This window comes from Pelodiscus sinensis, chromosome 30 (genome assembly GCF_049634645.1).
Source record: "Pelodiscus sinensis isolate JC-2024 chromosome 30, ASM4963464v1, whole genome shotgun sequence".
In the NCBI taxonomy this organism is placed as follows: domain Eukaryota; kingdom Metazoa; phylum Chordata; order Testudines; family Trionychidae; genus Pelodiscus; species Pelodiscus sinensis.
In genome coordinates this window covers 12,793,772-12,820,949 of record NC_134740.1, presented here as the reverse complement: position 1 = coordinate 12,820,949, position 27,178 = coordinate 12,793,772, and the positions used below count along the sequence as shown (strand labels likewise).

Genomic DNA, 27,178 nt, shown 5'->3' with positions numbered 1-27,178 from the left:
ATCACCCACCCCTGCAAAACCAGGGGCATTCGCTCTGGTTTATCATGTCTCAGTCTGAAACATGAATTGAAAGAATCACAGAACACTAGGACTAGAAGCCACCTTGAGAGGACATCCAGTCCACTGCAGGACCAAGCACCGTCTACACCATCCGTGACAGGTGTCTGTCTGTCCAACCTGCTCTTAAATGGTGATGGAGATTCCACAGCCTCCCTTGGCAGCTTATTCCAGTGCCTATCCACCCAGACAGCTCTGGTCCTTATTTCAAAAAGGATTTGAGAGCTATCGCTGAAAAGAATTGCGGGAAAGCCGGGCATTCTAATTAATGAACAAGTCTGCTCTGTTGGGCGCATCAATCCGTATGACTTTCCAGTCGCACTTCTACGTCCTCAGGTCTGGAGAAGCCTTGGCAGAGATTTAACATTGTTATTGATACTTTGGATGAGAAAGAGCAGTAATGTAATATTGACATTTCTTTGCTATTTATTGAACATTTCATAGCAGCACAAAATCTGAGCGTGGGAGATACTGTCAGACAAATGCTGGTGGACCCTGAAATGCCAAAACCAAAAAGCTCTACAAGGCGTTATTACACCGATTGTATTTTTTGAGAAGAGCCCCACAAATGCGTCAAGGATTTGACTGTCCACCTGGTAGTCACAGATGGAAGGAGCCCCGTCTAGTTTGCTTAATGAAAACGTGGTGTAGGTGGGAATTAACCACAACAGATAAGCTGTTCACAGAGAGTCATTTTGGATAGGGAAGAATAGCACAACACTGTGGCTGGAAGTGTCAGCCAGGCAAAACCAGGCTGGGACATTAGAGTAAAAACTAGGAATAATTAACTATTGTAGCCATTTACTAACCATCATGGTAGATTTTCCATCGGTGAGTATTTTGTAAATGAGATAATGTTTAAAAAAAACCTTTCCTCCTTTACACATTGTTTGGAGAAGTTCGCTGCCCTTTGCTAAGTCAAGATGAGATAACGACATTGGCTCCCCATGCCTCAGTACCTTGAAAATCTGGCCGTCGGTGAGTTGGAAAGACCAATATGCAAAAGAGCTTTGACGTTTCAGTGCCAGATTTTCATGGGAAACAGGTTCAGAGGGACGATTGCTCGGACTTTCAATAGTCTCAACCGCTAAAGCATTTTTGTAAACCACAAATGGCACTACAAAAACACTTTAGAATCTCCTCACCTTCACAGTCCTGATCAACTAAGCTGTTTTTGTTTTGGGACTTAAAACTCTAAATCGTTTCCACACCTTTGCAAAGGTCCTGTCCAACAACCCATAGAACAAAACTTCCCCTCAATTACATCTCTTTTCTCTTGGCAGATGGAGCTCGCGTATGGAGTAGAGAAGGGAAACCACTCCAATGGGCAGGAGTTTATCCTCCTGGGATTCCCCGGCAATCAATATTTGCAGATCTCTCTTTCTGTGGTGTTTACCACAACGTACATCCTGACAATCGCGGGAAACGTTGCCATAATAGCTCTAGTCATGGTCTATCCTCACCTCCAAATGCCCATGTACTTTTTCCTTTCCAACCTCTCCTTCCTGGAGATCTGGTACACCACAGCCTGTGTCCCTAAAGCAATTACCATTTTCCTGGGGAAAAGCAGAACCATTCCCTTTGTTAGCTGCATCCTGCAGATGTACTTCATTTTCGCCCTGGGCTGCACAGAATTTTTCCTCTTGACTGTCATGGCGTATGACCGCTATCTGGCCATTTGCTACCCATTGCGCTATAGCACCATTATGAGCACCACCAGGTCCACGCAGCTGGCCCTGGGCTCCTGGGTCTCTGGTTTTCTGATTCTTTCTTTGCCAATTTCACTAATATCTAATATGTCTTTCTGCGGCTCTAATGTCATCAACCATTTCTACTGCAGCACCGATTCCTTGGTCATTCTCTCCTGCTCAGACACCTCTGCATTTCAGTTGGCAGCTTTGACCATAGCAATCATCGTCATCCTGGGATCATTTTTGATAACCGTGGTCTCCTACACTTGCATCATCTCCACCATCGTGAGGATCCCGTCAGCCCAAGGCCGGCAAAAGGCCTTTTCCACATGCTCTGCTCATCTTATTGTTGTGATTATGTGGTACGGCTCCAATATCTTTCTTTATGTCAGGTATTCCACAGAGAACTCTATGGAGATCAACAAGATTGTCAACACTTTGAGCATTATCATAACTCCATTGTTAAACCCTTTCATCTACACTCTGAGAAATAAAGAAGTGAAGAAGGCTTTTTGGAAGGCATTCAGTGGTACATGAAGTTAGATTTGAATGACTTTCATATTACTATCTTGATTATCAACTTATTCTCCTGTTTGCATTGGACAGGGAAAGGCCAAGACAAAATGGTGACACCAACAGAAGCATCTTTGATGTTTCTCCTCTGTTCGTTAAACTTTTGAACACCTTTGTTTTAAGCCTGCAACTCCTAGTTCTTATGTTATGGGAACTTTTCCTTATTCACCTTTTCCAAAGTAGTCATGATGTTATAGAACTCTACCATATCCCCCCTTAGCCTCCTCTTTTCTACGTTGAACTGTCTAAATATTTTTATTTTCTCTTCATATGGAATCTGTTCAAAATCCCTAATCATGTTTGTTGCCCTTCTCTGAATTTTTCCAATGAGAATATATTTTATTTAAAATGAGGGGACGACCTCTGTACAAAGTATGCAAGATGTGGGTGTACCATGGTTTATATTAACAGTTCACAAATCCTGCTGCAAGGCATAACGAGTCAGGTTCCACAGGTTTCTGTTTTGGGACTGGTTCTGTTCATCAATAAGTTACATATTGGCACAGAGAGGACGCTTATTGTGTTTGCAGACGATACCAAGATGTGAGGTGTTGCAAGTGCTTTGGAGGATAGGGTTATAATTCAAACTAATCTGGAGAAATGGTTCAAGGCAAAAACAGATCAGAAGAAAACATGCTAATGAGATCACAACTCATGCAAATGAGTCCTTCATTAGCGTATTTTTTGTTGAGAAAACTCATAGTGTAGATGTAGCTTATGGGTTTACCTGCTGTGCTGAAATAAAACTGGCCATCAGGTCAACCCCTTTGGAATCAATGGGTTTACTGGTGTCCTGTAAGCAAGCGGCTCACCAGGTCAACCCTTTGGAAACTTGAGTCCGTCTCTAGGATTCAAGGTGCAGGGCAGAGACTGAGTTGGTGACCTGAAAGAAAAATGGAAACCAGGTCAACCCCATTCAAAACTATTGGTTTTTTCAGAGGGCCTGAAATTAAGGTGGATGCCAGGTCAACCCCTTAAAGCAAGCTGGCCATCATCTCAACCCCTTAACCTCTATGGGGTTTCCCTGGTGTCCTGAAAGGAAGCTCACATAGTCTCCTTTGCATGCTCTGGGTTTTCCTGGTGTCTGGAAGCAAGTGGGTCAGCGGATCAATCCCATTGAAGTCTGTTGATTTACCTGGTGTCCTAAAAGCAAACTGGCCAACAGGTAAACTACACTGGAGCCTTTTGGTTTGTCTGGTGTCCCAAAAGAAAACCAGGTTGCAGGCCAAAACTATTCCACACCATGGGTTTAACTGCTGCCCAGAAGTCACCACTTCAATCCTGCAGGGATATCTCCAGACCTGTCATCGTTCTTGTTGCTCTTCTCTGAACTCTCTCCAATTTTTCTCCATCTTTCATGAAATCTGGTGCCCAGAACTGGACACAATACTCCAACTGAGGCCTAATCAGTGCAGGGTAAAGCAGAACAATGACTCCTCGTGTCGTGTTCACAACACCTCTGTTAACACCTCCCAGAATCATGTTTGTTATTTTTGCAACAGTGTCACACTGCTGACTCATGTTTAGCAAAGTCTGTCACAACCCACGAATGTTGGCTAATCTGGCACTGAGGCCTGCACACCGGACGCTACCTCTATCCCTGTGGATGAGCCGGGCTTCCTGTCGGACCCAGGGGGACTCTCCGGTGTGTTTACAACTCAGTTTCCCACAATCCATCCCCGTTGCACCCCCCTTGCTAAGCCGGGCCGTGGAGGAGTGAAGGAATCGCCTCCCAAAGGGCTTCACAGGACTGACCCTGTCACTGCCCACAGCCGGGGCGACTGGACACCGAAACCAACCGGCCCCTTCCCCGGCCTAACTACACTCAGCACCTCTGACTCTCCTCTCTCACCAGCCCTGCTGGGCCTGCCCCCCCCACCTTCCAGAAATGCTCCCACAGGACCCGCTTAAACAACTGGTAACTTTAATTCTGCCACTGGCCCTTAATTGCTGGTGAGGTTTGTCGGCTCCCCAGCCGGCGCGACGCCGCTCCGAGCTCTGACTAAGGAAGGAGGAGATCTAATGACCATAAATCTCCATAAATCCCACCGAGAGGCTGGTGTTGGCTAGTGGGGGGGCTTTCTCGTTGGTAGCCGGGTCGCTAACGAGGACGGTTTAATGAGCGCAGGATGAAGCAGAGTTTCAAGCTGATGATTATCTGTGTCCTAAGCCACAGTCAGGGACATCAGCCTGTTCCACTCGATGCTGCCCAAGCTGCATTCCCACTGGGTCTACACCTGCCCATCTCTGATCAGACCCCTTGGCCAAGCCTTTGTCTTCTGGAAGGTCCCAACCTACCTCTCTGGAAAGGGAAGGAAGACCAGCAGCGTAATTATAGCAATGATTTTGTCCCTCACTTAAATGCTATTTAGTCCTTAATCTAGCACATTTCCATTGTATGTCCAATGATGAGGCCTGATATTCCTCGATTATCTTCTCCCCATGGGGATGGCAAATGCTCTAGTCAGCTCCGGATTTCACAAGCACAATGACGACGTGGTAGCACCGGCTAGCTAAGCACTAGGGCTGAGTTCCACAATGGTACTAAGGGAGCAAGTTGTACCAATTTCTCTGGATGTTCAAACTCACCTTTCATGTCAAATCTGCATTGATTCCTCTGGGGTTCTAAATGTGCGACAGGTTGAACCTCTCTAATCCGGCACTTTCTGGTCTGGAAACATCTGTGGTCCACCAAGATTGTAGTTATTCAGATGTCCACTTTTCATGTGTGTGGACAAGTTTCCCACAGTCCAGTAAAGTTTGTTTAGCCCGCCCCCCCCCTCCAGTTCCGTCCAGTCTCTCAGTGCTCTGTGTGGTTATTTCCTCTAATTCACTTCTCAAAGTATTCTAAATGCCGAGCAAGCTGTGGCATGCTTTGTAATGCTGCTAGACTATGTTGACCTCCCATGGTCTGTCAAATTCTCTGGTTCGGCACTGGATTAAAGAGGTTCAAACCGTACATTAAAACACATTGGGGAACTCTAGAGCACACCAGCAGGGTCTGTCAGGAACAATCCTTTATAGTGACTACTGTATATATTTAGACATCTGAATGACATTAAATATCTGGCACTTTGTGCTTCTGTATCTTACACCGCTTATTGCACTGATTAATCACAGAATCCTAGGGCTGGCAGAGACCTGAGGAGTCCATTAAGTCCAGCCCCCTGCCCAAAGCAGGACCATCCCCAACTCAATGATTCCAGCAAGAGTTTGGTCAAGCTGGAACTTATAGACTTCTAGGGATGGAGATTCCACCCCTCTAGGGAACCCATCCCAGTGCTTCTCCACCCTCCTAAGGAATTTTTTTTCCTTATATCTCAACTAGACCTGCCCCACTGCAATGTGAGACCATTCCTCCTCATTCTGCCATCTGCCACCACTGAAAACAGCCTCTCTCGAACCCTCTGCAGGAAGTTGCAGGCTGCTCTCTAATCCCCCCTCACTCTTCTCTTCCTCCGGGTTAAATTTTGATGCAGTTCCCTAACTTTCAAGAGGCACTAAGGGTCAGAAATGAAAGGAGTCTGGGCACCTGATGGGATTCTCAGATGCACATGGACACCTGCCATGGGTGGACTTTAGCTTGCCAGGTGCTCTGTGAAAATTCCAGCAGCTGTCTCTCAGTCTGAGCTGTTGTGATTTTCAGGTAACCCAAACAATTGTTCACGGGTCATTCTGCAAGAGAACGGAGACACAGGATCAAGGCTCCTTAATTCCCCTGCATGTCTGTAGCTGAGGATGGCGTCCGTACCGAGCCAGGGGTTAGCACATTCTAGAAAAGTCTGAGAAAGTCTGTGGAGACCCAATCTCCAGGGGCACATCCGAGGAGTACAAATTGGGGCTATTTCTGAGACTTGCTCAGTTGCCATCTGTAAACAAAGCAGGTAAGTGGAAAGGCACCCGCAGGGTAATGAAATGAGAATGGAACGAGATGCCAGGAGGATGTTTGTGGAATCTTTAAATATTTGATGTGTAAGTGGAGGAGAAAGATGGCTCCCTCTTTTGCGGTGATTTTTTTCCCTCAGAATCCAGGAGAGCTACATTCTAGCGAGAGACCACAGAGTAGGAGGGAGGGTTTTGGCTTGTTCTGTCAACAAAAGCTAAAAAGTCCTCCAAAGTGTGTGTGTGTGAGTGAGTGAGTGAGTGAGTGAGTGAGTGAGTGAGTGAGAGAGAGAGAGAGAGAGAGAGACTACCCCAGAAATATTACTTAAAACTCCTGTAATTACCATACCTATTTGAGAGAGATTGTGGGTCTGTGTATTTGTGTGTGTCCGTCTGTCTGTCTGTGTTTTTGCAAGAACTCTTTCTACACAGTAAGAACTAGGGCCACCTAATTCGGCAGAAACTTCCTTTGATCGTAACAGAGTGGTGTAGGAGTTGGATTGTGCTGGGAAAACGGGATGTACCCAGAATGGTGTTGCTTCTCAGAAAACCAAATGGAAAAGAGACAAAGAAACACGAGGCAGATGAATAGGGCTGGTTGTGGGTGAGCCCCACTCCTGTCTGGGACTTTTCCAGCCCCACTTCTCCGCCACCAAGTGCGTTTTAGGGACCTGCATGGGGCACTGAAGATCCCTCCTTCCAAATCATTTAGGAACATTGCTGGCTGCTCCCCTGCTTCAGGGAGCGAAGGGAAAGTGCCCAGTTTGCTGCATCCTCACTCTGGGTGAGGAACGTAGGGGGCAGATCAACCTGGACCTGCTCCAGCTGAGGGACATGCACCCCTCCCCCGGCTGTGCCCGTTGAAGCTGCAACAGCCATGAAGAGGCATGTCTCACTTGGTCCCACGCTGCTGCAGTGAGAGAGGGCTGGGGTTGTCCTGTCCCTGGGGGAGCCTGCACTCTCGTACCCCAGCTCCACCCCAGAGCAATGATTGAAATGAACCAAGGACACTTCCATTGTATGTTCCAACCCCCCCAAACGAGTGGAGTGAAGGACCCGAGGGAGGCCGGGTAAATCTCCACGTTAACAAACGGTCTCCACGTTTGGGGTGATCCCAGCTGGTGGGAGGAAAGCGTTTCCCACGGCGAGTCACCAGCACGTTGGTCCCATATGACCACGTCTTTCCTCTCTCCCGTGCGTACTGCCTTTATCTCTCCCTATTTCAACTCCTGGGGGCTTAAGAGACCACAACGGCCCCTGCCACAGGGGTGCAGCTCTCCCTGCAGTCGCAGGCTGCTGAGTCAATAAGACAGAAACCTACAAGTCTGCGGGTCACACTACTCAGACATGGGCTCTTTTCGTAGCCCAAAACACTACTTGATCCATTTCAGGGAAATATATTGGTCTTCATGGGAAATGTATTTGTTCCGCAAATAGAGTGTCTGGTGAAATGCCTCTCCACTGAGAGGTTTAGATTAATCTAGGCACCTACAAATCCTTGTTCCCAATCCTCATAGCCGCAGTGAGACATTTCTCTGAGCGCCTGACTGCCTGTGAGGATCCGGCCCATGTGGTAGCGTTGGCTCTCTCAGCTGTTGCCTGCTCCAGTAGATGGGAAATGAGCTAGTGATTGCCCTAACTCTGTTACTAACTTGCTGTGTGAAATTCACACAACCTCTCCATACCTCAGCTTCTCTGTCTGTCAATACAGGAGCTAACGCTGCTCACCCTCCTTAGGCACGTCGCCGGGGTTCTGCAGGTGAGAGAGCTCCACGCGCTTTTCCCAAGTCTGCCAGAGGGAATGAAGAGATTGTCGTGGACCTCCCCTCTCTTTGGGTCAGGCTCTCGGTAAGCAAGGAGAGTGGGACATTAGAAGACTGGAAAAGCTCGTCTCTGTATTGGACTTCGCTCCTATCTTCTGATGCATCTCCTGGCCAGATCCTTTTCCCCTAATTTCTCCTCATTTAACAGACAAGTGATAATGGCTTAGAACATAAGAACCAAAGAACATAAGAACGGCCACACTGGGGCAGACCAAAGGTCCATCCAGTTCAGTGCCCTGTCTGCCCACAGTGGTTAATGCCAGTTGTCCCAGAGGGAGTGAACCGAACAGGTAATGATCAATCAATCTCTCTCCTGCCATCCATCTTCACCCGCTGACAAACAGGGGCTACGGACACCATTCCTTACCCACACTGGTTAATAGCGCAGGAGCGGACAGCAACTGGGAGATGGAAAGAGGTGACCAAGTGAAAGGCCGTATGAGCTTTGCCAGACTAGGTTCCCTTAGAATAAAGAGGATAAGTGTCAGGAGGGGTTTTCAAACAAGTCGATGGCAATGAAATATTGACCAAACAATGAATGGCACTTGCAGTTGGGTTTTTATCACCTTCAGTCTCGTTTCAAAATCCCAGTACAAAGGGACAGTGAATCATTTCTCTGCCACAGTAAAATCTTGGTTCCCCATCTCAGCTGAGTGAGAGGTATCACCCACCCCTGCAAAACCAGGGGCTTTTGCTCCGGTTTATCATTTCTCAGTTTGTAAAGCAGGGAGATTGAAAGAATCTCAGAACACTAGGACTGGAAGTGACCTCGAGAGGTCATCAAGTCAATGGCAGGACCAAGCACCGTTTACACCATCCGTGACAGGTGTCTGTCTGTCCAACCTGCTCTTAAATGGTGATGGAGATTCCACAACCTACCTAGGCAATTTAATCCAGTGTTAAACCACCTGGGTAGCTTTGGTTCTCTTTTAAAAAGGCTTTGAAAGCTACTGCTGAAAAGCATTGGGGAAAAGCTGGGCATTATAATTAAAGAAGAAGTCAGCTCTGTCGGGCTCATCAATCCATATGGATTTTTGAGAAGAGCCCTACGAATGTGCCAAGGATTAGACTGTCCACCAGGTTGTGACAGATTGAAGGAGCCCAGTCTAGTTAGCATAATGAAAGCGAGGTGTAGGTGGGAATTAATCACAACGTATAAACGTGTTCACGCGGAGTCAGTCCAGCACACAGAAATATAGCACAACACAGTGGCTGGAAGTGTCAGCCAGGCAAAACCAGGCTGGGACATTAGAGAAAAATTGGGAATAATTAAATTTTGTAGCCATTTACTAACCATCAAGCTGGATTCTCCATCAGCGAGAATTTTAAAAACAAGATAATGTTTTAAAAAAACCTTTACCTCCACTAGACATTGTTTGGAGAAGTTTGCTACCCTTTGCTACAAAGAAGGCAAGATGAGATAACAACATTGGCTCCCCATGCCTCAATACGTTGAAAATCTGGCCGTTGGTGAGTTGGAAAGGCCAATATGCAAAAGAGCTTTGATCTTTCAGTGCCAGACTTTCAAAGTTATTTAACGGGCAAAAGGTTCAGAGGGATGATTGCTGGGACTTTCAGAAGTCTCACCCGCTGATGTATTTTTGTAAATCTCCAACTGTGCCATCTAAACACTTTAGAAACTTCTCACCTTTAGAGCCCTGATCAACTTAGATTATTTTGTTATGGGACTTAGACCTCTAAATCATTTCCACAGCTTTGCAAAGGTCCTGACCAACAACCCATAGAACAAAACTGCCCCTCAATTACATCTTTTTTCTCTTGACAGATGGAGTTGGCATATGGAGTAGAAACGGGAAACCAGTCCAATGGGCAGGAGTTTATCCTCCTGGGATTCTCCGGCAATCAGTATTTGCAGATCTCTCTTTCTGTGGTGTTTACCACGATGTACGTCCTGACAATCGCAGGAAACGTTGCCATAATAGCTCTAGTCATGGTCCATCCTCACCTCCAAATGCCCATGTACTTTTTCCTTTCCAACCTCGCCTTCCTGGAGATCTGGTACACCACAGCCTGTGTCCCTAAAGCAATTACCATTTTCCTGGGGAAAAGCAGAACCATCCCCTTCGTTAGCTGCATCTTGCAGATGTACTTCATTTTCGCCCTTGGCAGTACGGAATTTTTCCTCTTGACTGTCATGGCGTATGACCGCTATCTGGCCATTTGCTATCCATTGCGCTATAGCGCCATCATGAGCAACACCAAGTCTGCTCAGCTGATCCTGGGCTCCTGGGTCTCTGGTTTTGTGATCATATCTTGCCCAACTTCACTGATGGCCAAGATGTCCTTCTGTGGCTCTAATGTCATCGACCATTTCTTCTGCAGCCCCGATTCCTTGGTCATTCTCTCCTGTTCAGACACCTCGGCATTTCAATTCGCAGTTCTCATCATATCAATCATCGTCATCCTGGGATCGTGCTTGATAACCATGGTCTCCTACATTTGCATCATCTCCACCATCGTGAAGATCCCGTCAGCCCAAGGACGGCAAAAGGCCTTTTCCACATGCTCTGCTCATCTTATTGTAGTGAGTCTGTGGTACGGCTCCGATATCTTCCTATATATCAGGTATTCCACAGAAAACTCTTTGGAGATCAACAAGATTGTCAACATTTTGGGCATTATCGTAACTCCACTGTTAAACCCTTTCATCTACACACTGAGAAATAAAGAGGTGAAGAAGGCTTTCTGGAAGGTATTCGGTGGGAGATGAGGTTAGCTTTGAACGACTTTCATTTTACTGGCTTGATTATCAACTTATTTTCATTTCTTCGCATATGAAATCTGTTCAAAACCCCTAATCCTTTTTGTTGCCCTTCTCTGAACCTTTTCCAATGCCAGTATGTCTTTTGTTTTGAATGAGGACCCCACCTTTGTACACACTATTCAAGATGCGGGTGTACCATGGTTTATATTAACGGTTCACAAATCCTGCTGGAAGGGCATAGCAACTGGGGTTCCACACATGTCTGTTTTGAGACTGGTTCTGTTCATCAACCATTTACATATTGCCATAGAGAGGATGCTTATTAAGTTTGCAGACGATGCCAAGCTGGGAGGGGTTTCAAGTCCTTTGTTGGATAGGGTCAGAATTCAAACTGATCTGGACAAACTGGAGAAATGGTCTGAGGGAAATAGAATGAAGTTTAATAAGGACAAACGCAGAGTGCTCCACTTAGGAAGGAACAGTCCATTTCTCTCTCTCTCTCTCTCTCTCTCTCTCTCACACACACACACACACACACACACACACAGGGAAAGGGATCTAGGGGACATGATTCTGAGCTTTATTAACACTGGCCAGGTGAGTTTGATGGGGGAGGGGCTTCTGCCGACCCGGATCGATGCTCCCATGTTGAGAAGACGAAAACCCGGTGTCCCTCTGCAAGATGCCTCGTATTTATCGCTCTCATGCAGCCTGTTAGTCATCACCTTGCTTTTGTAATGCTTTAAACAGAGTTCTTTCTAGGGCGGGCACTTGCTTGGCTCCCAAGGCTGTCTGTATGTCCACTCTTCTTAATGAGCTCACTTTACAGGTATTGTCTTAGACCTGGCTCCCAGTCCCTCTCCACCCTTGGGACTGTTTCTGGAGGTGCTCACCTTTCATTCTCCATTCACACCTCATTTATTTCAACAGGACAATCAAGGGAAGCGGAGAGCTCAAAAGACATTTTTTCTTTACCTTAAACAAAGTTTCTTACTACAAGAGATTCTATAAGAAGGCTTACAAGATCTATATATATATAAATGAAAGTTTCTTAATACAAGGATTCTATAAGAATAAAAACGTATCTAAAAGGACAAGATTTTAATACAAAGTTGTATGAGAATGATAATGTTACAGGGTTTTTCCCACATTGCGCCCCAAAGAAGGCTTGCCAATCTGTCGGGAAAAGGAGGTTTTAAGCAAAAACCGCAAGGCAAAAACAGATCGGCAGAAAATATGCAAATGAGATCACAACTCATGCAAATGAGTCCCTCATTAGCATATTTTTTGCTGAGAAAACCCATAATGTAGATATAGCCTATGGGTTTACCTGCAGTCCTAAAATGAAATTGACCATCAGGTCAACACCTTCAGACGCTACAGCCATGTCTACACTGCCAGCTTTTTGCGCTGAAAATATGCAGATGAGGCTAAGCTTAGAATATTGCTGAACCTCATTTCCATACCTAATGAGCTGCCATTTTTCAGTAGAGGCTCTTGCACCAGAACGAGCGTCTACACCACTCCTCCTTGCACAAGAAAACCCCTCTTGCGCAATGCTGATTATTTTCAGAAATAACGGCAATGTGCAAGAGGGTTTTTCTTGTGCAAGAAGGGGCAGGGTAGATGCTCCTTCTGGTGCAAGAGCCTCTCCTGCAAAAATGGTGGCTCATTAAGTATGCAAATGAGGCTTGGCGATATTCCACACTTACTCTCATTTGCATATTTCTGGCACAAGAAGCCAACGGTGCAGACATAGACCATGGGTTTACCTGGTGTCCTGAAAGCAAGCGGCTCACCAGGTCAACCCTTTGGAATCCTTGGGGCAGTCCCTAGGATTCAAGGTGGTGGCCGCAGTTGAGTTGGTGACGGGAAAGAAAAATGGACACCAGGTCAACCCCATTCAGCACTATTGGTTTTATCAAAGGGCCTGAAATCAAAGTGGCCTCCAGGTCAACCTCTTAAAGCAAGCTGGCCATCAGCTCAACCCCTTAGCTTCTATGGGGTTTCCCTGGTCTCCTGAAAGGAAGCTGACAATGGGGTCATTGCCTTTGCATTCTCTGGGTTTTCCTGGGGTCTGGAAGCAAGCGGGTCAGCAGGTCAACCCCACTGAATTCTATGGGTTTTCCTGATGTACTAAAAGCAAAATGGCCAACAGATAAATTATATTGGAGCCTTTTGGTTTTCCTGGTGTCCCAAAAGCAAACCAGGTTCCAGGATAAATCTGTGGCATGCCATGGGTTTAACTGCTGCCCAGAAGGTCACCACATCAATCCTGCAGGGACACCTCCAGACCGGTCATCATTTTTCCTGCTCCTCTCTGGACCTTCTCCAACTTTTCCCCATGTTTCTTGAAATGCGGTGCCCAGAACTGGACACAATACTTCAATTGAGGCCTAACTAGTGCAGAGTAGAGCGGAAGAATGACTTCTCATATCTTGCTCACAAAACCCCTGTTAATGCCTCCCAGAACCATGTTTGCTTTTTTTGCAATAGTGTCACACTGCTGACTCATATTTAGCAAAGCCTGTCACAACCCACGAACGCTGGCTTATCTGGCACTGAGGCCTTCACACCGGGCGCTGCCTCTATCCCAGCGGCTGGGCCGGGCTGCCTGGCGGACCCAGGGGGACCCTCCAGTGTGTTTGCAATTCGGTTTCCCGCAATCCAGCTCCCGGTGTACGCCCCTCGCTAGGCCGGACCATGGGGCAGTGAAGGAATCGCTTTCCCAAAGGGCCTCGCAGGCCTGGTCCCGTCACTGCCCACAGCCGGGGCGACTGGCCACCGAAACCAACCGGCCCCTTCCCCGGCCTAACTCCGCTCAGCGCTTCTGACTCTCCTCTCTGATCAGCCCCTCTGGGCCTGCCCCCCGCATCGCCCAGCAACGCTCCCGGCTAACGGCCTCCCGCGGGATCCACTCAAACAACTGGTAACTTTGCTTCTGCCGCCGGCCCTTAATTGCTGGCGAGGTTTGTCGGCTCCCCGGCCGGCGCGGCGCTGCTCAGCGCTCTGGCTAAGGCAGGAGGAGGTGTAATGAGCCAGGAACACCTGGTAAATCCCACCGAGAGGCCAGTGCTGCCGGGCTAGCATGGGGCTCTCTCATTGGTAGCTGTGTTGCTAACGAGGACGGTTTAATGAGCACAGGACGAAGCAGGGTTTCTAGCTGATGATTATCTGTGTCCTAAGCCAGAGTCAGGAACATCAGCCTGTTCCACACGATGCTGCCCAGGCTGCGTTCCTGCTGGTTCTGCCCCTGCCCATCTCTGATCAGACCTCTCGGCCCAGCCGCAGCCCCAGGGCCCAGCACCTCACACACCTGGGCCGCTCTCCACGGCCACTCCCCGGCCAGCTGCCAGTGAGGGCAACAGCTCCTGTGATGGTCGGTCCCCCTGGATCCACCACCCTGAGCTGTGTGAGAGCCCCAGTCGGCCCCTCATCAGCTCCCATCCCCTGGCCTGGCCTGGGACGCTCGTGGCTCACACGGACACAAGCAAGAAGCCCGGCAGGGACCATGAACCAGAACGTGGTTTGAATTTCAATTTAGTGACCATGACTGTGAAATGCACCCGCCTGACAGTCCTGGCCCAGTGATATGTCTGTTCCAATTAGTGAGAGAGAGATTGAGAGAGAGAGAGAGAGAGAGAGAGAGAGAGAGAGAGAAGGGTGACTGAATGCAGATTGAGATAGATAGGAAGGGGGCAGGAGAACACAAGTTTGATTACACAAATGGATGAAGAAAGAATTGGACAGATGATACTCCAGGACGACAAGTATGGATGGGCAATATCACAGAGGCCCTCCCGTATCATCTGTAGATCTCTTTCAGTTTAGGCTTTTGGTCCTGAGGTCCTGGGGACAGTGCTGGTATGAGGCAGTGAATACCCAGTGCATTACTAGAGAGCTTCTTAAGTTTTACTAAGCAGATCAAGTGCAGGGTACGTCTTTCTCCGCACAGGAGGGGTTCTGACAGAACCTGACCAGGAGCTCTAGATGGAAACAGGTGACAAGGCCTGTGTTCTGCCCCCAAACACATCGGCTCCCGTCTGGGCTGCTCATTTACATGCAGCAGCTCTGAGCGACCCCTGAAAAGGGAGTGTACCTGCTGCCACACCTGGTAGTTTGATCATGAGTCTCAGATGGAATCGAGGGGACGTAATGCCACGTTCTAATTCTCTCACTCATCTGACATTCTTACGGGATTCGATTCTGCCGCAGGGTCTACTCCTTCCTCTGGTCAATCCCCTGGCAAATAGGACTGGTAATTTTTGATGTGCCTAAAGGAATTTAGTTGCCCAAACATCATTGATTTTAATGGGAGTCAGGCACCTAATTCCCTATGTCTTCTTGAAGATCCCAACCTACGTCTCTGGAAAGGGAAGGAAGAGCTGCTGCGAAGCTTCGGCAATGATTTAGTGATTTTGTCACTATTTAGTCGTTAGTCTAGCACGTTTCCATTGTGTTTCCAATGATGAGGCCTGATATTCCCCGGTTATCTTCACCCCCATGGGGTTAGCAAATGCTCTAGTCAGCTCCAGATCTCACAAGCACAATGACTTGGTACAGCGGCTAGCTAAGCACTAGGGCTGAGTTCCACAATGGTGCTAAGGGAGCAAGTAGTACCAATATTTCAGGTATTCAAAGGCACTTTTCATGTCCAACCTGCATTGAGTCCACTGGGGGGTTCGAAATGTACGACAGGTTGAACCTCTCTAATCCGGCACTCTCTGATCTGGCAAAATCTGTGGTCCAGCAAGATTTAGTTATTCAGATGTCCACTTTTCATGGGTGTGGCCAACTTTCCCACAGTCCCATGAAGTTTGTTTACAACCCCCAGTCCTGGCTTGCGGTCCTGTGTGGTTATTTGGCTCTGATTTACCCCTAAATGTCTTCTAGGTACCCAGGAAGCAGTGGCAGTGTTGGTCATGCTACTAGACAATATTGACCTCCTGTGGTCCGGCAAATTCTGTTTCGGCACCGGTCAGGCCTTAGGGTGCCGGATTAGAGAGGTTCACCTATACATTAAAGCAGACTAGGAAACTTCTAGTGCACACCAGAAGCATGTGTCAGGAACAGTCTTTCATAGGTAATTAAGTGACTATTGCGTATCTTTAGACATCTGAATGACATTAAACATCTGGTACTTTGTACTTCTGTATCTTACACCACTTATTACACAGAATTCCAGGATGGGTAGAGACCTCAGGAGTCATCAAGTCCAACCCCCTGCCCAAGGCAGGACTAACCCAACTAAATCAACCCAGCCAGGGCTTGGTCATGCCAGGACTGAAACACCTCTCGGGATGGAGATTCCACCCCCTCCCTAGAGACCCCATCCCAGGGCTTCCCCACACCCCTAAGGAAATCGTTTTTCCTTATATCCAACCTTGACCTCCCCCCACTGCAACGTGAGACCATTCCTCCTCATTCTCCCATCTGCCACCACTGAGAACAGCCTCTCTTCATCCTTTTTTAACCCCCCTTCAGGTAGTTGAAGGCTGCTCTCAAATCCCCCCTCACTCTTTTCTTCTGCAGGGTTAAATTTTGATGCAGTTTCCTAACTCTCAACAGGCACTATGGGCAAGAATTGGAAAACGTGTGGGCACCCAACCAGACTCTCAAATGCATATGAACACCTAACCGTCGCTGCTCTGGGTGGATGTTAGCTCCCAGGTGGTATGTGAAAATTACAACGGATTTCCCTCAGTCTAACCTTTTGTGATTTCCAAGTAACTTAAACAATTGCACATGGGTGAGTTCGCAAGAGAACAGACACAGAGGAGCAAGGCTCCCTAATGCCCCCTGCTTATCTATAGCGGAGGACAACGTCTGTACCAAGACAGGGGCTGGCACATTCTAGAAAAGCCCATGAAAGTCTGTGGAGACCCAATCTCCAGAGTCACTTCTGAGGAATATAAATTGGGGTTATTTGCGAGACCTGCCAAGGTGCCGTCCGTAAACAAAGCAGGTAAGGGGAAAGGCACCCGCATGGTAACGAAATGCAAACAGAATGAGACGCTAATCAACATAGAAATCTGTGTAATATGTAGGAGAATGTTTATGAAACCTTTAAATGTTTGATTTATAACTGGAGAAAAATAGGGCACCGTCATTGGCAATGATTTTTTTTTCTTAGAATCCAGGAGTGCTACATTCTAATGAGAGAACACACAGTCGGAAGGAGGCGATTGGCTAGTTCTCTCAACAAAAGCTAAAAAACTAGGTCGTCCAAAGTGTGTGTGTGTGTGTGTGTGTGTGTGTGTGTGTGTGTGTGTGTGTGTGTGTGTGAGAGAGAGAGAGAGAGAGAAAGAGTCTACCCCAGAAATATAATTTAAATCTCCTGTATTTGTTAAATCTCCGTACATATTTGTTGAGAGATTGTGGGTCTGTGTATCTGTATGTGTGTGTCTGTCTGTGAGTGTGTTTGTCCAAGAACTCTTCCCAAACGGTAAGCGCTAGGGCCACCAAATTCGGTAGGCAGCTTCCTTTGATCATAACTTAGAGAGGTGTAGAAGTTGGATTGTGTCAGGAAAACGGGATATGCCCAGAATGGGATCGCTTCTCAGGAAACCAAATGGAAAAGAGACACAGAATCCCAAAGGCAGATGAATGGGGCTGGTTGTGGGTGTGCCCCACTCCTGTCCAGGACTGTGCCGGCCCCAATCCTCACCCACCAACTACCTTTTAGGGACCTGCATGGGGGACTAAATATCCCCTCTTCCAATTCACATAGGAACATTTCTGGCTGTTCCCCTTCTTCATGGAGCAAGGGGAAAGTGCCTAGTTTGCTAGCTGGGGAGCACAGGGGACAAATAAATTGGGACCTGCCCCAGCTGGGGGACGTGCCCTCCCTCCCCCAGCTGTGCCCGTTGGACCTGCAGCGGCCATGGAGAGACGCGTCTCACCTGGCCCCACATTGCTGCGGTGAGAGAGGGCTGGGGTTAGCCCCTCTCCCCAGGCAGCCTGAACCTTGCACCCTCCTCTCCAACCCCTCCCCATAGCAATGATTCAAATGAACCATGGACATTTTCATTCCCCCCAAATAAATGGAGTGAAGGACCCGAGGGACGCCAGATAAATCTGTGAGTTAACAGACACGGTCTCCAGGTTCGGGGGTGATCCCAGCTGGTGCGGGGAAAACGTTTCCCACGGTGAGTCACCGGTGCGTGGGTCACATATGTCCACATCTTTCCTCTTTCTCACATGTTCTGTCTTTATCTCATTCTTCTGCAACTCTTGAGTGCGTAAGAGACCACAATGGCCTCTGCCACAGGGGTGCAGCTCTCACAGCAGCTGCAGGGGGCTGAGTCAATGAGACAAAAAACTAAAAGTGGACAGGTCCCTTCATTCAGATGCAGGCTTTTTTCGTAGCCCAAAACACCACTCCGGCAGATGGGAAATAAGGAGTGGGTGATTGTCAGACTCTGTCACTGAATTGCTGTGTGAACTGCACACAACTCCTGCATGCCTCAGTTTCCCAATCTGACAATACATGAGCTACCACTGCTCATCTGCCTTAGGCACATGGCTGCAGATTTGCAGGTAAGAGAGTTCTGTGCGCTTCTCCCAAGCTTTCCAGAGGGAACAAAGAGACCCTCATGGACTTCCCTGTCTTTGGGTCAGGCCCTCGTTAAGCATCGAGTTTAGGGCATTAGTAGGCAGGAGCATTTCATCTGTGTGCTGGACTTTGCTCCTGTCTGCTGATGCATCCCCGGACAGATCCTTTCCCCCTAATTTCTCCTAATTTTGCAGACAAATAGGTGAGAAGCAGCTGGAGATTGCAGGAGCTGGGAAGATAGCTGTGTTAGTAGGAGCATTTCCAGCCAATCTAGAGAAGTGATTATTCCCCTCTTTTTCGTACTGGTGAGGCCACATCAGCTGTTTGTCGGCAGATCGGGGCAGTCTGGACGCGCCGTGTCGACAAAGAAGCCTTTCTTGATCGGCACAGGTAAACCTGGTTTCACGAGAGGTTTCAAACAGCTGATCGGCAGAGCGGGGCAGCCATTTAAATGTAAATGAAGCCGCGATTATTTTAATCGCGGCTTCATTTCCCTCTGCCGATCTGTCTAATCTACATGCCTCTGCCGACAGAGGCATGTAGTCTAGACACAGCCTTAGAGTATTGTGTCCAGTTCTGGGCCCTCCACTACAGGAAAGGATGTCATAAGGAGGAGGGAGAAAACTTGTTCATCTCAGCCTCTGAGGATAGAACAAGAAGCAATGGACTTAAACTACAGCAAGGGAGGTTTAGGTTGGACATTAGGACAAAATTCCTAACTGTCAGGGTGGTCAAACACTGGAATAAATTGCCCAGGGAGGTTGTGGAATCCCCATCTCTGAAGATATTTAAGAGCAGGTTGGATAAATGTCTATCAGGAATGGTCTAGACAGTATTTGGTCCTGCCATGAGAGCAGGGGACTGGACTCGATGACCTCTTGAGGTCCCTTCCAGTCCTAGTATTCTATGATTCTAAGATTCTATGAAAGGATGTGGATGCATTGGAGAGGGTCCAACGGGGGCGATGGACAAAGAAAATAATTCAGGGGTTAGAGCACATGACCTATGAGGAGAGGCAGAGAGATTTGGACTTCTTTAGTCCTCAGAAGTGAAGAGTGGGGGGGATTTGAGAGCAGCTGTCAAGTCCCTGAAGGGATGTTCCAAAGAGGATGGAGAGAGGCTGTTCTCAGTGATGGCAGTTGGCAGAACGAGGAGCAATGGGCTCAAGTTGCAGTGGGGGAGGTCTTGGTTGGATATTAGGAAAAATGATTTCCCTACGAGGGTGGGGAAGCACTGGGATGGGTTCCCTAGGGAGGGGGTGGAATCTCCATCCCTAGAGGTTTTGAAGTCCCAGCTTGACCAAGCCCTGGCTGGGATGATTGTGTTGGGTCTTGCCTTGCTTTGGGCAAGGGGAGGGACTCGATGATTCCTGAGGTTTTCTCCTACTCTAACCTTCTATGATTCTATGATTCAAGTTAGACATTTGAAAATCAGCAGATCCAGACAATTCACATTCACGAGTGTTAGAAACATTGGCTGGGGAGCTCACTGGGCATTTACTATTGATATTCTTAAATCTTGGAGCATCGGGCAACTTCCAAAGATCTGAACCCATCTAAGGTGCCAATGTTTAAAGAGGGCTGATGGCAGGACCAATGGAGTTATAGACTTCTCAGATCGAGACTGACTTCAGGCAAGATAATGCGACGACTAAAAAGGAACTCAATGAATAAAGTAACATAATTACTGTAATTGAACCTGAGTTGATGGATCCTTTCAAACTAACGGGGTGTCTTTTTGATGACAGTACAACCGTGATTGTTAAAGGTAACAGTGCTGAGGTAACAGCCTTTCGGCCTGGTATTGCACAATATTTTGATTAAACAGCTCAAAGGATACAAATAAGACATGGCACATAATACATGGACTCTGGCTAAGTGTTGGGTTTCAAAAATGTCAGTGAGGAAGGGAATTATCAGGGAACAGGACTTCAACAGGATTCAAAAAAAGGGCTAGATAGATTCATGGAGGTTAGGTCTATCTGTGGTGCTATTAGCCAGGATGGGTAGGAATGGTGTCTCTACCCTCCGTTTGTCTGGAGGTGGGTGACGGGGGAGGGATCACGTGAGGATTTCCTGTTGTGTTCCCTTCTTTTGGGATATCTGGTATTGTCCGCTGTTGGCAGACAGGATACTGGGTTGGATGGACCATTGGTTTGACCCAATATGGCCGTTCTTCTGTGTATATGTTCTTATATTAACAGGTGTGAATCTACAGAGGTCCAGTGGGGTTTTGTGAATATCCTAACACTGTTTTAACATTTTCAGTGATATGGAAAGTAACGTGAACACACCAATGATAACGTTTACCGATGACACAAAACCAAAAGCGTAGTTAATGAAGAGGACAGGTCACTGATACAGAAGGAGCTGATCACTGAGAAAGCTGGGTGTAAGCAAACCTGACGTTTATTATGATGAAATATAAATGTACTTGCTGAGGGCTAAAGAATTTAGGCCATGCCAACAGGATGGTAGCCTGGGAAACAGCTACACTGAAAAAGACAGATCTTGAAAACCTCTCTACTTTTTCAACAAGAGCCTCAAGAATGCTTCAAAGATTAGAGTGCACCACTGGAAACAACAGATTGAAGGAGCCTAGTCTAGTTAGCTTAGTGAAAGGGAGATGTAGGAGTGAATTCACCATGTGTTCATGGGGAGTCAGTCCAGCATAGACAATTATAACACAACACTGTGTCTGGAAGTTTCAGCTAGGCAAAACCAGACTGGGAAATTAGGGAAAAACTGGGAGGAATTAACTTTTGCAGCAATTTACTAACCATCATGGTGGATTCTCCATCAATGAGAATTTTTAAATCAAGATAATGTTTAAAAAAAACCCATCTTCACACGGCTACATTTCTATCATCTTCTTTAGACATTGTTTGGAGAAGTTCCCTGAACTTTGTTACACAGAAGGCAAGATGAGATGGTCCCTTCTGGCTTTTGTATTTTCAAATTGATTCAACCAATGAGTTTATGGGTCCCTACATTTTTCAAAGTCCCACTACATGCCTCAAAACCTTGAAAATCTGACCCTTGGTGACTAGGGAAGGCCAATATGCAAAGGAGCTTTGATCATTCACAGCCAGACTTTCAGAGGTATTTAACGGGCAAAAACTTCAGGGGGACAATAGCTAGGACTTTCAAAAGTCTCACTTGCTGAAAATCTCCAACGGTGCCATCCAAACACTTTAGAAAGGGTTCTAGAAGTGATCCTGGCAATTACAGACCAGTAAGTCTAATGTCGGAACCAGGCAAATTAGTCAAAACAATAGTAAAGGATAAAATTGTCAGGCACGTAGAAGAACATAATTTGTTGGAGAAAAGTCAACATGGTTTCTGTAAAGGGAAATCCTGTCTTACTAATCTATTAGAGTTCTTTGACGGGGTTAACAAACATGCGGACAAGGGGGATCTAGTAGACATAATATACTTGGATTTTCAGAAAGCCTTTGACAAGGTTCCTCACAAAAGGCTCTTGTGTAAATTACATGGCCGTGGGATAAGAGGGAAGGTCCTTTCTTGGACTGAGAACTGGTTAAAAGACACAAAACAAAGGGTAGGAATAAATGATACATTTTCAGAGTGGAGCGAGGTAGCTAGTGGTGTTCCCTAAGGGTCAGTCCTGGGACTAATCCTGTTCAATTTATTCATAAATGATCTGGAGAAAGGGGTAAGCAGCGAGGTGGTAAAGTTTGCGGATGATACCAAAATGTTTAGGATAGTCAAAACAGAAGCAGACTGTGAAGAACTTCAAAAAGATCTCACCAAACTGAGTGATTGGGCAACAAAATGGCAAATGAAATTTAATGTAAAGTAATGCAAATTAGAAAAAAATAACCCCAACCATACGTACAGTATGATAGGGGCTAATTTTGCTACACCGAATCAGGAAAGAGATCTTGGAGTTATAGTGGATAGTTCTCTGAAACTATGTGCAGCGGCGGTCAAAAAGGCAAATAGGATGCTAGGAATTATTAAGAAAGGGATAGAAAATAAGACACAGAATATCTTACTGGCCCTGTATAAAACTATAGTACGCCCACATCTTGAATACTGTGTACAGATGTGGTCTCCTCACCTCAAAAAAGATATTTTGGCCTTGGAAAGGATTCAGAAAAGGGCAACTAAAATGATTAGGGGTTTGGAACGGGTCCCATATGAGGAGAGGTTAAAGAGATGGGGCTTTTCAGTTGAGAAAAGGGGAGATTTAGGGGGGATATGATAGAGATCTACAAAATCATGAGTGGTGTGGAGAGGGTGAATAAAGAAAAGTTATTTATTAGTTCCCATAATACAAGAACTAGAGGACACAAAATGATGTTAATGGGTAGGAGGTTTAAAACTAATAAAAGAAAGTTCTTCTTCACACAGAGAAGCTAGATAATTTCATGGAGATTAGGTCCATAAAAGGCTATTAGCCAGGGGATAGAAAGCTGGAGAAGGATGGCAGGAGACAAATCGCTTGATCATTGTCTTCGGTCCACCCTCTCTGGGGTACCCGGTACGGCCATTCTTATGTTCTTATGTTATATAGAAACTCCTCTCTTTTAGAGCCCTGATCAAGTAAGCTGATTTTGTAATGGGACTTAGACCTCTAAATCATTTCCACACCTTTGGGAATGTCTTGTCCAACAACCCATACAACAAAACTGCCCCACAGTTACATCTCTTTTCTCTTGACAGATGGAGCTGCCATCTGGAGTAGAGAAGAGAAACCACTCCAATAGACAGGAGTTTATCCTCCTGGGATTCTCCGGCAATCAATATTTGCAGATCTCTCTTTCTGTGGTGTTTACCACAACGTACGTCCTGACAGTCGCAGGAAACATTGCCATAATAGCTCTAGTCATGGTCCATCCTCACCTCCAAATGCCCATGTACTTTTTCCTTTCCAACCTCTCCTTCCTGGAGATCTGGTACACCACAGCCTGTGTCCCTAAAGCCATTACCATCTTCCTGTGGAAAAGCAAAACCATCCCCTTTCTTAGCTGCATCCTTCAGATGTACTTCATTTTTGCCCTGGGCTGCACGGAATTCTTCCTCTTGACCGTCATGGCCTATGATCGCTATCTGGCCATTTGCTACCCGTTGCGCTATAGCACCATTATGAGCAGTGCCAGGTCCTCTCAGCTGGCCCTGGGCTCCTGGGTCTCTGGTTTTCTGATTATATCTTACCCAACTTCACTGATGGCCAAGATGTCCTTCTGTGGCTCTAACATCATCAACCATTTCTACTGCAGCCCCGATTCCTTGGTCATTCTCTCCTGCTCAGACATCTCTGAATTTCTATTCACAGTTCTCATCATATCAATCATCATCATCCTGGGATCGTGTTTGATAACCGTGGTCTCCTACATTTGCATCATCTCCACCATCGTGAGAATCCCGTCAGCCCAAGGCCGGCAAAAGGCCTTTTCCACATGCTCCGCTCATCTTATTGTTGTGATTATGTGGTACGGCTCCAATATCTTCCTATATGTCAGGTTTTCCACAGAGAACCCTTTGGAGATCAACAAGATTGTCAACACTTTGAGCATTATCATAACTCCACTGTTAAACCCTTTCATCTACACACTGAGAAATAAAGAAGTGAAGAAGGCTTTCTGGAAGGTATTCAGTGGGACATGAAGTTAGTTTTGAACGACTTTCATTTTACTGGCTTGATTATCAACTTATTTTCATGTTTGCATTGGACAGGGACAGACCTAGACAAAATGGTGCTACCAACAGAAGCATCTTTGATGTTCCTCCTCTGTACGTTAAACTGTTGAACACCTTTGTTTTAAAACTGCAACCTTTTAATTTAATTTGGCGACCCAAACTGCCAGACTTTCTTATGTTATGGGAACTTTTCCTAATTCACCTTTTCCACACTACTCATGATTTCATAGACCTCTATCATGTCCTCCATTAGCCTCCTCTTTTCTAAGTTGAACTGTCTAAATCTTTTTATTTTCTCTTCATATGGAATCTGTTCAAAACCCCTAAACCTTTTGTTGCCCTTCTCTGAACCTTTTCCAATGCCAATATATCTTTTTATTTTGAATGAGGCCACTGCCTCTGTACACAATATGCAAGATGTGGGGTGTACCATGGTTTATATTAACAGTTCACAAATCCTGATGGAAGGACATTACAAGTGAGGTTCCACTGGTTTCTGTTTTGGGACTGGTTGTGTTCATCAATGATGTACATATTGGCATAGAGAGGAAGCTTATTAAGTTTGCAGATGATACCAAGCTGAGAGGGGTTGCAAGTGCTCTGGAGGATAGGGTCATAATTCAAACTGATGTGGACAAACTGGAGAAATGGTTCAAGGCAAAAACAGGTCAGAAGAAAATATGCTAATAAGATCACAACTCATGCAAATGGGTCCTTCATTAGCATATTTTTTGCTGAGAAAACTCATAGTGCAGATGAAGCTTATGGGTTTACCTGTTGTGCTGAAATAAAATTGGCCATAAGGTCAACTCCTTTGCAATCTAAGGGTTTACCTGGTGTCCTGAAAGCAAGCAGCTCAACAGGTCAACCCTTTGGAAACTTGAGTCTGTCTCTAGGATCAAGGTGGGGGGCAGAGGTGGAGTTGGTGACCTGAAAAAAAATGGACACCAGGTCAACTCCTTAGCTTCTATGTGGTTTCCCTTTTCTCCTGAAAGGAAGCTGACAATGGGGTCATCCCCTTTGCATTCTCGGGGTTTTCCTGAGGTCTGGAAGCAAGTGGGTCAGCAGGTGAACCCTATTGAAGTCTGTTGGTTTACCTGATGTCCTAAAAGCAAACTGGCCAACAGATAAACTATATTGGACCCTTTTGGTTTTCCTGGTGTCCCAAAAGCAAACCAGTTTCAGGCCAAACCTATGGCATAGCATGGGTTTAACTGCTGCCCAGAAGGTCACCACGTCAATCCTACAGGGATACCTCCAGACCTTTCATCATTTTTGCTGCTTTTCTCGGGACCCTCTCCAATTTTAACTCATCTTTCTTGAAATGTGCTGCCCAGAACTGGACACAATACTCCAGCTGAGGCCAAACCGACGCAGAGTAGAGCGGAAGAATGACTCCTTGTGCCTTGCTCGCAACACACCTGTTAATAAATCCCAGAATCATGTTTGCTTTTTTTGCAACAGTGTCCAATTGATGACTCATATTTAGCTTGTGTTCCACTCTGACCCCAGGTCCCTTTCTGCAGGATTCCTTCCTAGAGAGTCACTTCCCATTTTGTGTGTGTGACACGGATTGTTCCTTCCTAAGTGGAGCACTTTGTATTTGTTCTTATTAAACTCCATCCTATTTCCCTCAGACTGTTTGAGCAATTTATCCAGATCAGTTTGAATTTTGACTCTGTCCTCCAAAGCACTTTCAATCCCTCCCAGCTTGGGATCATCTGCAAACTTAATAAGCTTCCCCTCTATGCCAATATCTAAACCACTGCTGGAGATATGGAACAGAGCCGGCCCCAAACAGACCCCTGCAGAACCCCACTTGTTCTGCCCTTCCAGCAGGACCATGAATCATTAATAACTACTCTCTGAGAATAGCAGGGTTGTGCGCGATGGAGCAGTTCAGACAGAGCAGAGGCTGTGGGGTAGGGTGGAAGGGCAATAGTAGAGTGGTGTGCATAGGAGAGCCAGAAATGGAAGGGCAGTGGGTGACAGTGAGGACTCGTTGTGACTGGCAGGACTGGTGGCCTGCGTGTGCTTGTGTGTTGCTGATCCCAGGACTGAGGAAGCAGAGGGTAGGAGGATGTAGGGTCAGAGGGAGGACAGAGGCAGCGCAGGGGGTCGTGGGAAGCCCAGCAAAGCCTGTCACAACCCAGCACACTGGCTCATCTGGCATTGAGGCCTGTGCGCCGGGTGCTGCCTCACTCCCTACGTCTGGGCCGGGCTGCCTGGCAGACCCAGGGGGACCCTCCGATGTGTTTACAATTCGGTTTCCTACAGCCCACCCCCCTCGTTAGGCCGGGCCGTGGGGGAGTGAAGGAATCGCCTCCCAAAAGGCCTCGCAGGCCTGACCCCGTCACTGACCACAGCCGGGGCGACTGGCCACCGAAACCAACCGGCCCCTTCCCTGGCCTAACTCCGCTCAGCGCCTCTGACTCTCCTATCTGATCAGCCCCCCTGGGCCTGCCCCCCCCCCCCCCCGCATCGCACAGCAACGCTCCCGGATAACGACCTCCCACGGGACCCACTTAAACAACCGGTAACTTTATTTCTGCCACCTGCCCTTAATTGCAAGCGAGGTTTGTCGGCTCCCTGGCCGGCGCGGCGCTGCTCAGTGCTCTGGCTAAGGCAGGAGGAGGTGTAATGAGCCAGGAGTCTCCCTGTAAATCCCACCGAGAGGCAGGTGCTGTCCAGCTAGCGGAGGAGCTTTCTCGTTAGTAGCCATGTCGCTAAGGAGGACGGTTTAATGAGCACAGGTTGAGGCAGGGTTTGTAGCTAATGATTATTTGTGTCCTAAACCTGAGTCAATGACATAAGCCTGTTTCACATGACGCTGCCCAGGCTGCGTTCCCGCTGGGTCTGCCCCTGCCCATCTTTGATCAGACCCCTCGGCCCAGCCGCAGCCCCAGGGCCCAGCACCTCACACACTCTGGGCCCTCCCCATGGCCACTCCCCGGCCAGCCCCCAGGGACGGCTTCTGTGATAGTTGGTCACCCTGGAACCACCGCCCTGAACTAAGTGACAGCCCCAGCTGGCCCCTCGTCAACTCCAATCCACTTGCCTGGCCTGTGGTGTTCACTGCTCACATGGACTCAAGCAACGAGCCTGGCAGAAACCAGGACGTGTTTTGAATTCAAGTTCAGTCACCATGTCTGTGAAATGCCCCTGCCCAGTGACGTGCCCGTCCCAATTAGTGATAGATAGATAGA

At 47.2% G+C, this 27,178-nt stretch overlaps 4 protein-coding genes across 4 annotated transcripts in view; 3 read left to right on the top strand and 1 right to left on the bottom strand.

The window, feature by feature from the left end:
* The window catches only part of LOC102448380 (olfactory receptor 14A16-like), a 111,676-nt gene that overhangs the window by 51,672 nt on the left and 32,826 nt on the right, over positions 1–27,178 (bottom strand). The window lies entirely within an intron of this gene.
* On the top strand, positions 1,365–2,285 carry LOC102455641 (olfactory receptor 6F1-like). Its single transcript, XM_006126453.2, has one exon. It carries the CDS (start codon positions 1,506–1,508, stop codon positions 2,283–2,285), a length of 780 nt encoding a protein of 259 aa, XP_006126515.2. The 5' UTR covers positions 1,365–1,505.
* On the top strand, positions 9,930–10,757 carry LOC102447387 (olfactory receptor 6F1-like). The gene has a single exon (XM_006135718.2). It carries the CDS (start codon positions 9,930–9,932, stop codon positions 10,755–10,757), a length of 828 nt encoding a protein of 275 aa, XP_006135780.2.
* Positions 23,019–23,939, top strand: LOC102447136 (olfactory receptor 6F1-like). The gene has a single exon (XM_014579832.2). It carries the CDS (start codon positions 23,160–23,162, stop codon positions 23,937–23,939), a length of 780 nt encoding a protein of 259 aa, XP_014435318.2. The 5' UTR covers positions 23,019–23,159.

What these genes read in the sequence shown, in the direction of transcription:
- LOC102447136 (XM_014579832.2), top strand. Translation starts at nt 23,160, where the DNA reads ATGGTCCATCCTCACCTCCAAATGCCCATGTACTTTTTCCTTTCCAAC.
- LOC102447387 (XM_006135718.2), top strand. Translation starts at nt 9,930, where the DNA reads ATGTACGTCCTGACAATCGCAGGAAACGTTGCCATAATAGCTCTAGTC.
- LOC102455641 (XM_006126453.2), top strand. Translation starts at nt 1,506, where the DNA reads ATGGTCTATCCTCACCTCCAAATGCCCATGTACTTTTTCCTTTCCAAC.